The sequence below is a fragment of the Scyliorhinus torazame genome, chromosome 10 (genome assembly GCF_047496885.1).
Source record: "Scyliorhinus torazame isolate Kashiwa2021f chromosome 10, sScyTor2.1, whole genome shotgun sequence".
Taxonomy (NCBI): Eukaryota; Metazoa; Chordata; class Chondrichthyes; order Carcharhiniformes; family Scyliorhinidae; genus Scyliorhinus; species Scyliorhinus torazame.
The window spans coordinates 115,592,676-115,608,608 of NC_092716.1; the positions used below are offsets into that span (position 1 = coordinate 115,592,676).

General features: G+C 52.9%; 1 protein-coding gene across 1 annotated transcript in view; it reads left to right on the forward strand.

Annotated features, from left to right (window-relative positions):
• Positions 1-15,933, forward strand: part of hydin (HYDIN axonemal central pair apparatus protein) — a 1,604,351-nt gene that overhangs the window by 1,061,013 nt on the left and 527,405 nt on the right. Inside the window, exon 49 of the mRNA XM_072518656.1 lies at positions 11,965-12,167. Coding sequence (XP_072374757.1) covers positions 11,965-12,167 — 203 coding nt within the window. The remainder of the gene's footprint in view (positions 1-11,964; positions 12,168-15,933) is intronic.

Genomic DNA, 15,933 nt, shown 5'->3' on the forward strand with positions numbered 1-15,933 from the left:
TCACCAGTGCAGGAAAGGTATTCGCAGATCGCGGCACCATTTTTAAAGGCCACTCCGCTCTTTCGACCCCCCCCCCCCTCAGCAACCTACGCACGGCCTCCAGACCCCTTACTTCACCCAACTTACCTCTTTCGGGATCCTCTAGCTTGGCACTGCTAGCCTGGAACCCTGGCAGTGCCCCTGCCAGCCTGGCAATGCCATATGGGCATTGCCAGGGTGCCTGGATGGCAATGCCAGGCTAGCAGTGCCGATGTGCCCAGGTGTCAGAGGGGGGTGTAGCGAGGGCCAGCGACTCTCACATAGCTGGGGGAGAGGGTTTGGGGTGACTTCAAGGGCCTCTGAGATCAGGACGCCATTTAAAAACGACGTCTGGATCTCTCACTATACGGGGGAGTTTGCCGAGGATTCCGGTTTGATCATGACTCTGGGTCACTGTCCATGTAGAGTTTGCACATTCTCCCGTGTTTGCTTGGGTTTTGCCCCCCCAACCCAAAGATGTGCAGATAGGTGGATTGGCCAGGCTAAATTGCCCCTTAATTAGAAAAAATGAACTGGGTATTCTAAATTTAAAAAAAAACTATACTGGGGAGTTCCGGTGAGCGGAGCTCCTCAGTGTGCAAAACAGGGCTATGTGCGGCCTCGCCCGTGAGTTCCCCGCTGAGGCCTCTTCTACACCGCGAGTCGAGTTGTGTAGCCATGAATTTCTTGGCGCTGCGAGCGCCAGGAAACACCCCGTCTAAGCGCTCACGATGGGTCTTTGTTCCCAATGAGTTGAATTGGGGCCCATAGTGGTATTCACTTTAAATCATTGAGCAGACAGCTAACGAGCCTAGCAAGATACCTCTATCCCAATTAAGGGGATAACTATCATCACTAAATTACAGCAGCTATGCCTTTACCTTGAGAGATGCGGGAGTGAATTCAATGAATCTAAAAATCCTATTATTTGGTTTCAACACTTATACCATAAAAGAGTTGAACCAGCAGGAAGCATACTGAGCCCATTTTTAAACATTCATTTTGGGATCTGGGCATCGCTGGCTAGACCGCATTCATTGCCCATCACCAGTTGTCCTTCAGAAGGTGGTGGTGAGCTGCCTTCTTGAGCCGCTAAAATCTCTGATAGTCGGTACACTCATAGTGCTGTTAAGGAGGAAATTCTTGGATTTTGACCAAGCAAGAGGGAAGAAACGGCAAATATATTTCCAAGCCAGGATGGTGAGTGAGTTTGAGGAGAATCTCCAGATGGTGGTGTTCCCAGGTGTATACTGCTTCTGTCCTTCTAGGTGGTAGTGGCTGTGGGTTTGGAAGGTGCTGCCTAAGGAAACTTGCTGGATAACATCCTTCATTTTAGCCAACATCCTTCAAACAAACGGAATACTGAAAAGTATAGATGGTGGAAACTACATTCAGTTTCCAGGATTCAGTTGACAGGTTATTTAGGGGCATCCATAAGGTTGCCCTTTCTTAGATTGTAGAATCCATTAACAAACATGCTCAGGCATGTTTATAAACTTCTATACCTTTGCCCAGCAGATAAACTCTGTTTTTAATTTGAACTCCGTTTTTAACTTTTAATCCATACTTCGTGGGAGAATCTTGAAATCTCATGGGTGGGATTCTCCGATCTCGTCTATTTCCACCCCACTGCAAGTGAACAAAGAATTTGGGACTGGATTCTCAGAGATACCGTGCCGAAATTGCAAAACACGATCGGCCGCAGAATCAGCTCCGACGGCGAAATCAGGTTTGACGCCGGTATCGCACCAATTTTAGATTCACCGGACCCCTCCAACCCGATGAAATCACGGCGCTCGCTGTGCGTCCTGGAGAATCTTATTATCCGCCCCGACGACGGATTATCTGGGGCCTCAGCGATTCAGCGGGCCGGATGGGCCAATTTCCCGATGGCATGGTTCTAACCACCTATACAAAATCATGATACCGGCGTATTAGTTGAGGTGGCTGCAAGAGAATGTAGGAGTAGGTGTGGGGGGGACTGTGGTTCCCCGTAACGGACACCAGCCATGCTTTCTGTGAGGTGGGGGGGCCCTGCCAGGGTCGGAGGAAAGGTGGGGAAGGGGGCACAGGAGTCCCCGACATGACATGGCGGTGCCCACACAAAGAGCCCGATTATGGCAGCCATCTTGTTGGCCATCCACCCCGGGCGCTGAGTGAACGCAGGGTTAACGGCCGTATGGGTGGATGCCGCCACCCTCCCCTGCCAACCCATTCAACCGGCAACACACACCAGGGGGGAACACCCAGGGCCACACCGACGGCAGCCCCCAGTGAGCGCAGTGCCATGAAATGGTGGCCCTGGCAGCATGGACGGGCATCAGGAGTGGGGGCACCGACGGGGCGGTGGTGGGGGGGCAAACGTAGCTGGGGCACGCGGTGCCAACCGGGGCGACCATGTAGCCAATGGCACCTGGTTGTGCGCGGTGTATGCGCCATGATAACATGTCTTCTCCTCACCCCCTGCAGATTATCGTGTTTGGTCACCAACCAGCGATGTTGGTCGCCATGGCGGGGGCCGCTGCCCTGCATGCAGCCCTGCGGCAGCGTCAGCAGAGGCGGCTCAGAGAGGAGGCGGAGGCTGCAGCAGGTGAGCGGGCCTCAGAGGGGCAGGTGGAAGCCGCTCAGGCTGGAGAGCCGCCCGACCGACAGGCCGAGGAGGATATGTTGCCACCCTGTTCTGCCCGCTGCCCACCAGATGCACCAGGGACAGGAGGGGGGAGTCCTGGTGTTCCAGGACCTCCCCTGCAGGAGTCACCGACACAGGCCTCACCACCTCCTTCTCTCTCGGGGAGCCCGATGGACCCCAGGCTTCTCCATGGGTCGGGGATGCAAGTGGAGCCAACCCTCAAGGAAACCCCCGACACCTGCCTCTGCCTGTCCTGGATGGCTGCTCTGGTATCGACAAGGGTCGGTATGTTAGCGGCTGTGGTGGTATGTATTAGGGGTAATATGGTATCTGTGAAGCCGAGAGGCTATTGGCTGACAGGTCCCGGGTCCTGGTTGGATCTGCCGCCTGCTGGCTCCGCCCTGAAGGCGGAGTATAAGAGCTCGAGTTCTCCCAGCAGCCGCATTCTGTAACTGTGCTGCTGGGGAACAAGTCTTGCTTAATAAAGCCTCAATTGATTCCATCTCTTCTCGACTTGAGTGAGTAATTGTTGCGCTACAATTTAATAAGCAAGCTTAAAAGACTATGGAGCTCCGGATCGCTTCGGAGTGTCTGCGAATCAGCCCCCATGCAGCAAACTCGGCGGCCGTGTTTAAACACTGGCTAGCATGCTTCGAAGGGTACCTTTGAACGGCCCCCGGCCAGACCACGGAAGATCAGAAAATGCAGGTCCTGCATTCTAGGGTGAGCCCGGAGATCTACACGCTCATCGAAGACGCGGAGGATTTCCCGACGGCGCTCGCCATGCTGAAGGCTGTCTACATTCGGCCCATAAACCAGGTCTACGCATGCCACCAACTCACGACGAGACGGCAAAACTCCGGAGAATCGCTTGACGAGTTCTACAGCGCGCTCTTGATTCTGGGAAGGAACTGCAACTGCCTGTCGGTGAACGTAAACGAGCATACGGAGCTCCTAATGAGGGTTGCTTTTGTGGCAGGGATGACTTCTTCTCAAAATCGCCAAAGACTGTTAGAAAGAGACTCATTAGGACTCACATAGGCACGGGCCCTTGCGGCCTCCCTTGACGTGGCCTCACAAAATGCCCGCGCCTACGGCCCCAACCGCGCGGCAGCCCCTTGGGCTCCGTGGACGCCCGACTCCCCGGCATCCCCCACCCCCCCCGCAAGCCTGCGCGGCTAGAGCACCAGACCATCCCGGTGGGCCACGCTGCTATTTTTGCGGGCAGGCAAAACAACCCCGGCAGCGCTGCCCGGCCCGCGCAGCTATTTGTAAAAGCTGCGGCAAAAAGGGGCATTACGCAGCGGTGTGCCAGTCCCGGGGGGTCGCCGCAATCTCCGGGGGAGAACGGGGACATCAGACTCAACCCCCCCAGCGCTCCATGTGCGGCCCGAGGGAGCCACCATTTTGGGCCCCGGACACCACGAGAGGAGGATGGGCGCCGCCATCTTGTGAGCCCCCGGCCACGTGCGATCCATGGGGGTGGCCATTTTGTCCACCCCCGACTGCGTGCGATCCATGGACGCCGCCATCTTGGCTGATAGCCAAGGACCCCAGCATAGACGGCCCCACGGGGTCGGAAGAAAACGCCACGGTGCAGCAACCAAGACTGGCTTCGGTGACCCTGGACCAATCCCGGCCCCGGACGCTCCAAACGGCAACGACAACGGTGCTGGTCAACGGGTACGAGACGCCATGCCTAATCGACTCTGGGAGCACGGAAAGTTTTATCCACCCGGACACGGTAAGACGCTGTTTTCTCTCTATTCGTCCGAGTACCCAAAAGTTTTTCCTGGCTGCGGGATCCCATTCAGTAGAGATCAAAGGGTTCTGCATCGCGAACCTAATGTTGCAAGGGAGGGAGTTTAAGAATTATAGGCTTTATGTCCTTCCCCAACTCTGCGCTCCTACTCTCTTGGGGTTAGATTTCCAGTGTAACCTCCAGAGCCTTACGTTCCAATTCGGGGGCCCAATACTCCCACTCACTATCTGCAGCCTCGCGACCCTCAAGGTTGAACCGCCTTCCTTGTTTGCGAACTTCACCCCGGATTGCAAACCCGTCGCCACTAGGAGCAGACGATGCAGCGCCCAGGACCGAACATTTATCCGGTCTGAAGTCCAGCGGCTGCTGAAGGAAGGCATAATCCAGGCCAGCAATAGTCCCTGGAGAGCCCAGGTGGTAGTTGTGAAGACGGGGAGAAGCAGAGGATGGTCGTAGACTATAGTCAGACCATCAATAGGTACACGCAGCTCAATGCGTACCCTCTCCCCCGCATATCCGACATGATCAATCAGATTGCACAGTTCAAGGTCTTTTCCACCGTGGACCTCAAGTCAGCATACCACCAGCTCCCCATCCACCCGAGTGACCGCAAGTACACGGCCTTCGAGGCAGACGGGCGGCTCTACCACTTCTTAAGGGTCCCATTCGGCGTCACGAACGGGGTCTCGGTCTTCCAACGGGAGATGGACCGAATGGTTGATCAGCACGGGTTGCGGGCCACGTTTCCATACCTCGACAATGTAACCATCTGCGGCCATGACCAGCAGGACCACAACGCCAACCTCCGCAAATTCCTCCAGACCGCTAACACCCTGAACCTCACCTATAATGAGGAAAAATGCGTTTTTAGCACCAACCGTCTGGCCATCCTGGGATACGTAGTGCGCAATGGCCCCGACCCCAAACGCATGCGCCTCCTCATGGAATTTCCCGTTCCCCACTGCTCCAAAGCCCTGAAACGCTGCCTGGGATTCTTTTCGTATTACGCCCAGTGGGTTCCCCAGTACGCAGACAAGGCCCGCCCGTTAATACAGTCCACTACCTTCCCCCTGTCGCCAGAGGCTCGCCAGGCCTTCAGCCGCATCAAAGCGGATATCGCAAAGGCCACGATGCACGCAATCGACAAGTCCCTCCCCTTCCACGTCGAGAGCAACGCATCCGATGTAGCTCTGGCGGCCACTCTCAACCAAGCGGGCAGACCCGTGGTCTTTTTCTCCCAGACCCTCCATGCCTCAGAAATCCGCCACTCCTCAGTGGAAAAGGAAGCCCAAGCCATACTGGAGCAGGAGATTCACTCTCCTCACTGACCAACGGTCGGTAGCCTTTATGTTCGATAATGCACAGCGGGGCAAAATCAAGAATGACAAGATCTTGAGGTGGAGGATTGAGCTCTCCACCTATAACTATGAGATCTTGTACCGTCCCGGAAAGCTGAACGAGCCGTCCGATGCCCTATCCCGCGGCACATGTGCCAACGCACATGTAGACCGCCTCCAAGCCCTCCACGAGGACCTCTGCCACCCGGGGGTCACTCGATTCTACCATTTCGTGAAGTCCCGCAACCTCCCCTACTTGGTCGAGGAGGTCCGTACAGCCATCAGGAACTGCCAAATCTGCGCAAAGTGCAAACCGCACTTTTTCAGGCCAGATAGAGCGCACCTGATAAAGGCTTCCCTTCCCTTTGAACGCCTCAGTTTGGATTTCAAAGGCCCCTTCCCCTCCACTGACCGCAACGTATACTTCCTGAACGTGGTGGACGAGTACTTCCGTTTCCCCTTCGCCATTCCCTGCCCCGACATGACAGCGGCCACAGTCATTAAAGCCCTTAGCACCATCTTTACACTGTTCGGTTTCCCCGCGTACATCCATAGCGACAGGGGGTCCTCCTTCATGAGTGAAGAGCTGCGTCAATTCCTGCTCAGCAAGGGCATTGCCTCAAGCAGGATGACCAGCTACAACCCCTGGGGGAACGGTCAGGTAGAGAGGGAGAACAGTACGGTCTGGAAGACCGCCCTACTAGCCCTACGGTCCAGATATCTCCCAGTTTCCCGGTGGCAGGAAGTCCTCCCGGATGCCCTCCACTACATCCGGTCGCTGCTGTGTACCACCACTAACCAAACGCCTCACGAGCGCCTCCTTGTCTTCCCTAGGATGTCCTCCGGAACGTCGCTGCCGACCTGGCTGGCAGCCCCAGGACCCATCTTGCTCCGAAAACATGTGCGGGTGCACAAATCGGACCCGTTGGTCGAGAGGGTTCACCTTCTCCACCCAAACCCTCAGTACGCCTACGTGGCGTACCCCGACGGCCGACAGGACATGGTCTCCCTGCGGGACCTGGCGCCCGCCAGAAACACACACACACTCCCAACACCGATCACCCCCTCCCTGCCACCGGCGCACCCCACGACCGCGCCCTTCCTGGGTGGATCGGTCCTCCTCCCGTGCCCGCCCAGCACCTGCACCACCACCGGGGCTGAGGCGATCGACAAGGATGACCAGGGCACCCGCTCGACTCGTGGAATCCACGTGACACAACAAGAAAAGGAAAACGAACTTGTAAATAATTCTGACAATCTGTACATAGTTAACTGTTGGGCTAAATGTATAGCCACTGTGCAAAATCAGTTCCAGGACCAGCCTTGTAAACCCTACCACCATGCGAACCACCACCCCGCCGGGTTCTTTTTTAACAAGGGGTGAATGTGGTGGTATGTATTAAGGGTAGTATGGTACCTGTGAAGCCGAGAGGCTATTGGCTGACAGGTCCCGGGTCCTGGTTGGGTCTACCGCCTGCTGGCTCCGCCCTGAAGGCGGAGTATAAGAGCTCGAGTTCTCCCAGCAGGCGCATTCTGTAACTTAGCTGCTGGGGAACAAGTCTTGCTTAATAAAACCTCGATTGATTTCATCTCTTCTCGACTTGAGTGAGTAATTGTTGCGCTACAGCGGCCATGGAGCACAGGGAGTGGGCCATCTCCGTCTGGGTCTGCGCCACCTCTCTCTGGGACTGCAACACTTCCCTCTGGGTCTGTGTGACACCAGCCATCACCTGGGCAATGGTGCCGACGTGCTCAGCAATGGCCTGCTGTGACTGGGCCACACTGAGGAGCGCCGCTGCAATCTGTAGCTGACTCTGGCACATGGTGAGTGGGCAGTCCTGTCCTGGGTCTAGGCCCCCGTCGGCACAGAATGCTCCAGGCCATGTAAAACCTGACCCACGTCCGACACCGTCATCCCCATTGTCTCCACCGCGGACGCCACTCTTGCAGTTTCGGCCTGGGTGGCATGCATGACTGGCACCACCCCCTGCTCCTGCAGGTGGTTGGACTCCTCCCTCTGGCCTGCAGGTGCTGGAAGCTAGCCATCATCCCTGTGCCTGGGCCTCTGCCTGCACCTGCACTGTGGGTGGGAATGGATCTTCCAGGAGCCCGGGACCCATCTGGCGGCAGCCGGTTGCTGGGGCCGGGCTGCCTTCTGACAAAGAACAAAGAACAAAGAAATGTACAGCACAGGAACAGGCCCTTCGGCCCTCCAAGCCCGTGCCGACCATACTGCCCGACTAAACTACAATCTTCTACACTTCCTGGGTCCGTATCCTTCTATTCCCATCCTATTCATATATTTGTCAAGATGCCCCTTAAATGTCCCTATCGTCCCTGCCTCCACTACCTCCTCCGGTAGAGAGTTCCAGGCACCCACTACCCTCTGCGTAAAAAACTTGCCTCGTACATCTACTCTAAACTTTGCCCCTCTCACCTTAAACCTATGCCCCCTAGTAATTGACCCCTCTACCCTGGGGAAAAGCCTCTGACTATCCACTCTGTCTATGCCCCTCATAATTTTGTATACCTCTATCAGGTCGCCCCTCAACCTCCTTCGTTCCAGTGAGAACAAACCGAGTTTATTCAATCGCTCCTCATAGCTTATGCCCTCCATACCAGGCAACATTCTGGTAAATCTCTTCTGCACCCTCTCTAAAGCCTCCACATCCTTCTGGTAGTGTGGCGACCAGAATTGAACACTATACTCCAAGTGTGGCCTAACTAAGGTTCTATACAGCTGCAACATGACTTGCCAATTCTTATACTCAATGCCCCGGCCAATGAAGGCAAGCATGCCGTATGCCTTCTTGACTACCTTCTCCACCTGTGTAGCCCCTTTCAGTGATCTGTGGACCTGTACTCCTAGATCTCTTTGACTTTCAATACTCTTGAGGGTTCTACCATTCACTGTATATTCCCTACCTGCATTAGCCCTTCCAAAATGCATTACCTCACATTTGTCCAGGTTAAACTCCATCTGCCATCTCTCCGCCCAAGTCTCCAGACAATCTAAATCCTGCTGTATCCTCAGACAGTCCTCATCGCTATCCGCAATTCCACCAACCTTTGTGTCGTCTGCAAACTTACTAATCAGACCAGTTACATTTTCCTCCAAATCATTTATATATAATATAATATAGACCGGTTGCTGGGGCCTCTCGGCTGCTTCTACCTCCACCTGCTGTACCGGAACGGCTGTGTGGTGTGAGTGTCCCAGAAGCCTCCTCACTAATTTTTCCAACCGTGTTGATAGTCTCTGAGATGGTGGAGGGTGTAGGAGACAGCTGTGCTGGAAGGTCTATGTCCTCATCCGAACCAAATTCCGGCGTCTCCTGGGACGTGGTCCCCTGTGCGTCTGTCCCCTGTGCGTCTGTCCCCTCTGCGTTTGTCCCCTGTGCGTTTGTCCCCTGTGCGTCTGTCCCCTGTGCGTCTGTCCCCTGTGCGTCTGTCCCCTGTGCGTTTGTCCCCTTTGCGTTTGTCCCCTGTGCGTCTGCCCCTGTGCATCTGTCCCTGTGCGTCTGTCCCCTGTGCGTCTGTCCCCTGAGCGTCTGCCCCCTGGGTCGTGGTCTCCTGGTTCGTCTCGGGCAGAGGGCTGGTGTTCAGGCTGCTCTCCATGTCGGTGCTTGAGTTCCTGGGGGCCACCGGCCCTGGCACTGGCTGGGGGCAGGGGGCCCTGGATGGGCCGGGCCCATAGCCAGCTGGTCCTGTAAGACACTAGACAGCATGTATGGTTAGACAAGCGGACAGGGAGTGATGCGTGAGGTGGTGAGGACTGTTGTGTGTGGGGTGAGGGGTCTTGGTGTGTGGGGTGAGGGGTCTTGGTGTGGTGTTGGTGTGTGGGGTGAGGTGAGGGGGATTGGGGTGCGGGGTAAGGGTGGTTGGGGTGGGCACAAATGTGTCATGAGGACTCGCAACCAGGCAGGCGGTCTCACTTGGTGGCGCACCTCCGACCTCCACATCGGCGACCTCCCTCTCCTGCGGCCCGCCAACAATGTCTAGTGCCTCTGCTCGGCCATGGTGAGGGGACGCAGGTTTTCCAGTCCCCCTCTGGTCATCTCTCGCCTCCGGCGGTTATGCGTGGACTTGTCCTGGGTGGGGGGGCATAAACACAAACACTAACAGTATTAGATGGCCTGGCGAATGCAGCCCAGGGGTAGGTCTCTGATGGCATCATTGGCCAGGGCACATGTCCATTGCGGCTGGCATGGGTGGGTGCAGCCATGTGGGTCAGGGTGGGGGCTTGACCGTCCCCCTGGGAGGGGGGTGTCACATGTTTCTGGGGGGTAGAGGGTTTGGTGCCAGGGGCACAGTGTTGGGTACTCACTGGCTGCTCTCAGGAGATCGTGCAGCTTTTTTCTGCACTGGTCTGCAATCCGGGCCACCAACCTGACGGCGGCTGCCACCTCTGCCCAGGCATGGCGAACGGTGGCGCATACTGTCCTCCGTCGCGACCCGGGGTACAACACCAGCCTCCTCTCCTCCACGGCGTCCAGGAAGGTCTCGAGTTCGCTGTCCCAAAATCGCGGCACTGCTCTCCTTGCCTGCGGCACTGTGTACACAGGATGGGGGAGGGCGGAGAATTATTAAGTTCAGCTGCCGCGTCGCGTCAATGATGGAGCCTGTGAATCGGCGGCCGGTCCGTCGGGCGTTGCGCAATCCGCCTGTGCTAGCCCCTTGTGGGCCATTGAATCGCTCAACCTGGGGGCCTGATGGACGCCGTTGTGTAACTCCATGGTTTTCACAACATAATGGAATACTCTCCACTTGCCTGGATGAGTGCAGCTCCAACAACAATCAAGAAGCTCGACACCATCCAGGACAAAGCAGCCTGCTTGATTGCTCCCCCTTCCACAAACATTCAAACCCTCCTCCACCAATGAACCGTGGCAGCCATGTGCACCATCTACAAGATGCACAGCAGTAACTCATCAAGATTCCTTCGAGAGCACCTTACAAAACCCACGACCACTACCAACTAAAAGGACAAGAGCAGCAGATACCTGGGAATCCCACCACCTGGAGGTTGTCCTCCAAGTCATTCACCACCCTGACTTGGAAATATATCGCTGCTCCTTCACTGTCACTGGGGAAACATCCTGGAACTTCATCCCTAACTGCACAGTGGCTGTACCTACACCTCAAGGACTGCAGCGGTTCAAGAAGGCAACTCACCACCACCTTCTGAAGGGCAACTAGGGATGGGCAATAAATGCTGGCCTAACCAGCAATACCCACATCCCGTAAATGGATATAAAAAATACTCCTCTATCACCATATCTGATATGCCAATTTTCACAGATAGAACAGATCCACCAGAGGTGACAACACAGTGCTATACAGTCAGAAGAGAGTGGCTTGGAAGTCCTCTACAATGACTCCAGATCCTATGAAACCTCATGACATCAGGTCAAGCATGAGCATGGAAACCTCTGCTAATTATTAGCTACCACCCTCAGGTGCAGAATCAGTACTGTTCCGTATTAATTGGCACTTGGAGGATGCACTGTGGGTGGCAGCGGAACAGAATATACTCAGGTGGGGAAACCTCACTGTCCATCATGAAGAGTGTCTCAGTCGCACCATTACTGACAAAGCTGACTGAGTCTTGAAGAATGTATTTGGGCCTGTGACCTGAAAGAACCAAGAGCAAGAAGAGCCTTCTTCATCTCACAAATCTACCTATTGCAGATGCAGTTGCCCATGACCATATTGGTCGGGGCGATCATCATTTTGTGAAAATGAAGTTTTGTCTTTACAATGAGGACACTTTTCATTGTGTTGTGTGGTCTATCACCGTGCTAATTGGGATTGATTCAGAATAGCCCAAATCTGGGCATCATTGAGATGTTGTGGACCAACCACAGCAAAATTACATTTCAGCACAACCTTTAAACCTCATGACCCCATATTTCCCTCACTCTAACATTATCATCAAAACAGGGGTCCGAACCTGGTTAAATGAAGAAGGTAGGAGAACATGCCAGGAGAAACATCAGACGTACATAAAAGTAAGGTACCAATCTGGTGAAGCTGCAGCATGGGACAACATAGACTGCACCTCCTCACTAAAGCAGCTCACCATCACCTACCCACAAGCAAATAGGGATGAGCAAATAGGATGAATACTGGCCTTGCTGGGGACACCTACATCAAGGGGCTGTAGAGTCTTTCATCATTGTGGATTCACAAAACAAAACATTTTTGTTTTGTCACAGGAGGAGCTACAGGTTCAGCACAGAGGAAAATCAAAAAAAGACAAAGGAGAGTCAGAGCGTGACAAGCGTCGGTCTGGTGGTCACAAAAGAACTCGCCGTGATTCCCGCTCTTCGATGTACATCGGTATCCCTTCACCTCAATCTGACCTTGAACGTAGTAGTGGCCTCGATGAAACAGCCAAAGAAGATTTAAAAGTTGTCAGGTAAGTTACTTCACCCTTATTTGTATTGAGGAGCAACCCATTCCTGATGTTATATTGGTGCTAAGTTGGGCAGCATGGTGGCGCAGTGCTTAGCATTGCTGCCTCATGGCGCCGAGGTCCCAGGTTCGATCCCGGCTCTGGGTCACTGTCCGTGTGGAGTTTGCACATTCTCCCCGTGTTTGCATGCGTTTCGCCCCCCACAACCCAAAGATGTGCAGGGTAGGTGGATTGGAAAAAAATGAATTGGGTACACTACATTTATTTTAAAAAAATATTGGTGCTAAGTTCTCTACAGAACTACACAACATATCCACTGTATAATAGAAATGTTATAGACAGAGGGCGCGACTGTTAAACTGATTCAAAGAAATAATCATAGAATCACTACAGTTCAAAAGGAGGCCATTTGCCCCTTTAAGTCTGCACCGATCTCTGAAGGAGCACCAAGGACCAACACACCGTCCTTTCCCCCAACCCCACCTAACCTTTTTGGCCACTAAGGGGTAACTTTGCATAGCCAATCCACCTAACCTGCACATCTTTGGACTCTGGGAGGAAACCAGAACACCCAAAAGAAACCCACACAGACATGGGAAGAATGTGCAAACTCCACACAGACAGTCACCCGAAGTCAGAATTGAACCCAGGTCCCTGACGCTGTGAGGCAGAGGTACTAACCACTGCATCTCCATGCCGCCCATAATTGTGCTTTGTCTATATTTTGACTCTTGCTGGGTACAGTTCAACAGTACTGTCTGGTACTTTGCTCAAGTGCATTTTCTTCATGTGTTCCGCAACAGACTGTGGAGGACATTGTGTTCAGAATAAACTGACGGAACTAATGATAAATATAGGATTATTATAGATATTGAAAATGCAGTTGAATGCCAAGATGTCAAATTAGTGAAGTGGAGGGAATAATTTCCATCTGGTATTTTTCTTTCCTTGACTTTGAATATGTTGAGACTGGTACTTAGAGGAGGAGAAGAACACCGGGTATCTCTGTATGCGGATGATTTGTTATATGTAGCGGACCCGGCGGAGGGGATGCCAGAGATAATGCGGACACTTCGGGAGTTTGGAGAATTCTCAGGATATAAACTGAACACGGGGAAAAGTGAGTTGTTTGTGGTGCATCCAGGGGAGCAGAGCAGAGAAATAGAGGACTTTCCGCTGAGGAAGGTAACAAGGGACTTTCGTTACTTGGGGATCCAGATAGCCAAGAATTGGGGTACATTGCATAGGTTAAATTTAACGCGATTGGTGGAACAAATGGAGGAGGACTTCAAGAGATAGGACATGGTATCCCTGTCACTGGCAGGGAGGGTGCAGGCGGTTAAAATGGTAGTCCTCCCGAGATTCCTCTTTGTGTTTCAGTGCCTCCCGGTGGTGATCACGAAGGCTTTTTTCAAAAGGATTGAAAAGAGTATCATGAGTTTTGTGTGGGCCGGGAAGACCCCGAGAGTGAGGAAGGGATTCTTACAGCGTAGTAGGGATAGGGGGGGGCTGGCACTACCGAGCCTAAGTGAGTACTACTGGGCCGCCAATATCTCAATGGTGAGTAAGTGGATGGGAGAAGAGGAGGGAGCGGCGTGGAAGAGATTGGAGAGGGCGTCCTGTAGGGGGATTAGCCTACAAGCTATGGTGACGGCCCCATTGCCGTTCTCACCGAAGAAATACACCACAAGCCCGGTGGTGGTGGCGACTTTGAAAATTTGGGGACAGTGGAGACGGCATAGGGGAAAGACGGGAGCCTTGGTGGGGTCCCCGATAAGAAATAACCATAGGTTTGCCCCGGGGAGAATGGATGGGGGATTTGGAATATGGCAAAGAGCAGGAGTAACGCAACTGAAAGATCTGTTTGTGGATGGGAAGTTCGCAAGTTTGGGAGTGCTGATCGAGAAATATGGGTTGTCCCAAGGGAATGCATTCCGGTATATGCAACTGAGGGCTTTTGCGAGGCAACAGGTGAGGGAATTCCCGCAGCTCCGGACGCATGAGGTGCAGGACAGAGTGATCTCAAAGACATGGGTGGGGACGATAAGGTGTCAGATATATATAGGGAAATGAAGGACGAGGGGGAGATTATGGTAGATGAGTTGAAAGGGAAATGGGAAGAAGAGCTGGGGGAGGAGATTGAGGTGGGGCTGTGGGCAGATGCCCTAAGTAGGGTAAACTCATCGTCCTCATGTGCCAGGCTAAGCCTGATTCAATTTAAGGTGTTACACAGGGCGCATATGACTGGAGCACGGCTCAGTAAATTTTTTGGGGTAGAGGATAGGTGTGCGAGATGCTCGAGAAGCCCAGCGAATCACACCCACATGTTCTGGTCATGTCCGGCACTACAGGGGTTCTGGGTGGGGGTGACAAAGGTGCTTTCGAAGGTGGTGGGGGTCCAGGTCGAACCAAGCTGGGGGTTGGCTATATTCGGGGTTGCAGAAGAGCCGGGAGTGCAGGAGGTGAAAGAGGCTGATGTTTTGGCCTTTGCGTCCCTAGTAGCCCGGCGCAGGATACTGTTGATGTGGAAGGAAGCCAAGCCCCCGGGGGTGGAGACCTGGATAAATGACATGGCAGGGTTTATAAAGCTGGAACAGATTAAGTTCGTCCTAAGGGGATCGGCTCAAGGGTTCACCAGGCGGTGGCAACCGTTCGTCGAATACCTCACAGAAAGATAGAGGGAATGGAAAAGAAGAAGGCAGCAGCAGCAGCCCGGGGTGGGGGAGGGGGGGGGGGAGGAACCAGAAGGACTCTCAGGGTTGTTAGTATATATGTATAATATGTATAGGTCGTTGCTATAAATAATTGTATATTGGACTGTTAAATCATATTTTTGGAGAGTGTTTATCTGAGACAAGGCAGTTGCCATTTAGTTTTAGTTTTCGTTTTTGTTATATATTATTTATTCTTTGTTTATAAAACAGGTCATTGTTATTTATACTGTTATATTATTGTGTAAAGGATACACAATGTACTGTGATGGTTGACCAAAAATTTTCAATAAAATATTTAAAAAAAAAAAAAAGAATATGTTGAGACTGATTATAACCCTCTGTTATGATCCTGGCCCAGACCCCAACATTTGTTAGGATACTGAACAAGAACCCAGACACTTTACTTATTTTTTTAAAGTTTGAGGAAAGGATACTTCACTCCTGGAGTGATTAGGCTGCACAGTGGTTAGCACTGCTGCCTCACAGCTCCAGGGTCCCGAGTTCAATTCCGGGTGACTGTCTGTGTAGAGTTTGCACTTTCTCCCCATGTTTGCGTGGGTTTCCTCCGGGTGCTCCAGTTTCCTCCCACAGTCCAAAGAAGTGCAGGTTAGGTGGATTGGCCATGCTAAATTGCCCCTCAGTGTCCAAAAGGTTAGGTGGGCTTACTGGGTTACAGGGATAGGGTAGAGGCGTGGGCTTAAATAGGGTGCTTGCTCTTTACAAGGGTCGGTGCAGATCCCTTGGCCCGAATGGCCTCCTTTGCACGGTCAATTCTATGATTCCACTGACCAATTGGTATGTTTTATATTAAAACAAACTTTAATCCTGACACAGAATTAAACAGATTAACATCGCAGAAAATAGTGTTTTAATTAACAGTTAAACAATTCTTAAAATAAAGGAAACCCGTTTTACTTCTAACTGAGACCTTCTCTATCTCCAATTAAGCAAAGCCCATCACAGGTCAAAAGATACTGAGAAATAAAGTAAGCAACCACAGGGTTACTAAAGGAAACTTTAATTTATGGAATCTTAACCTGTCGAACTACGCCAAG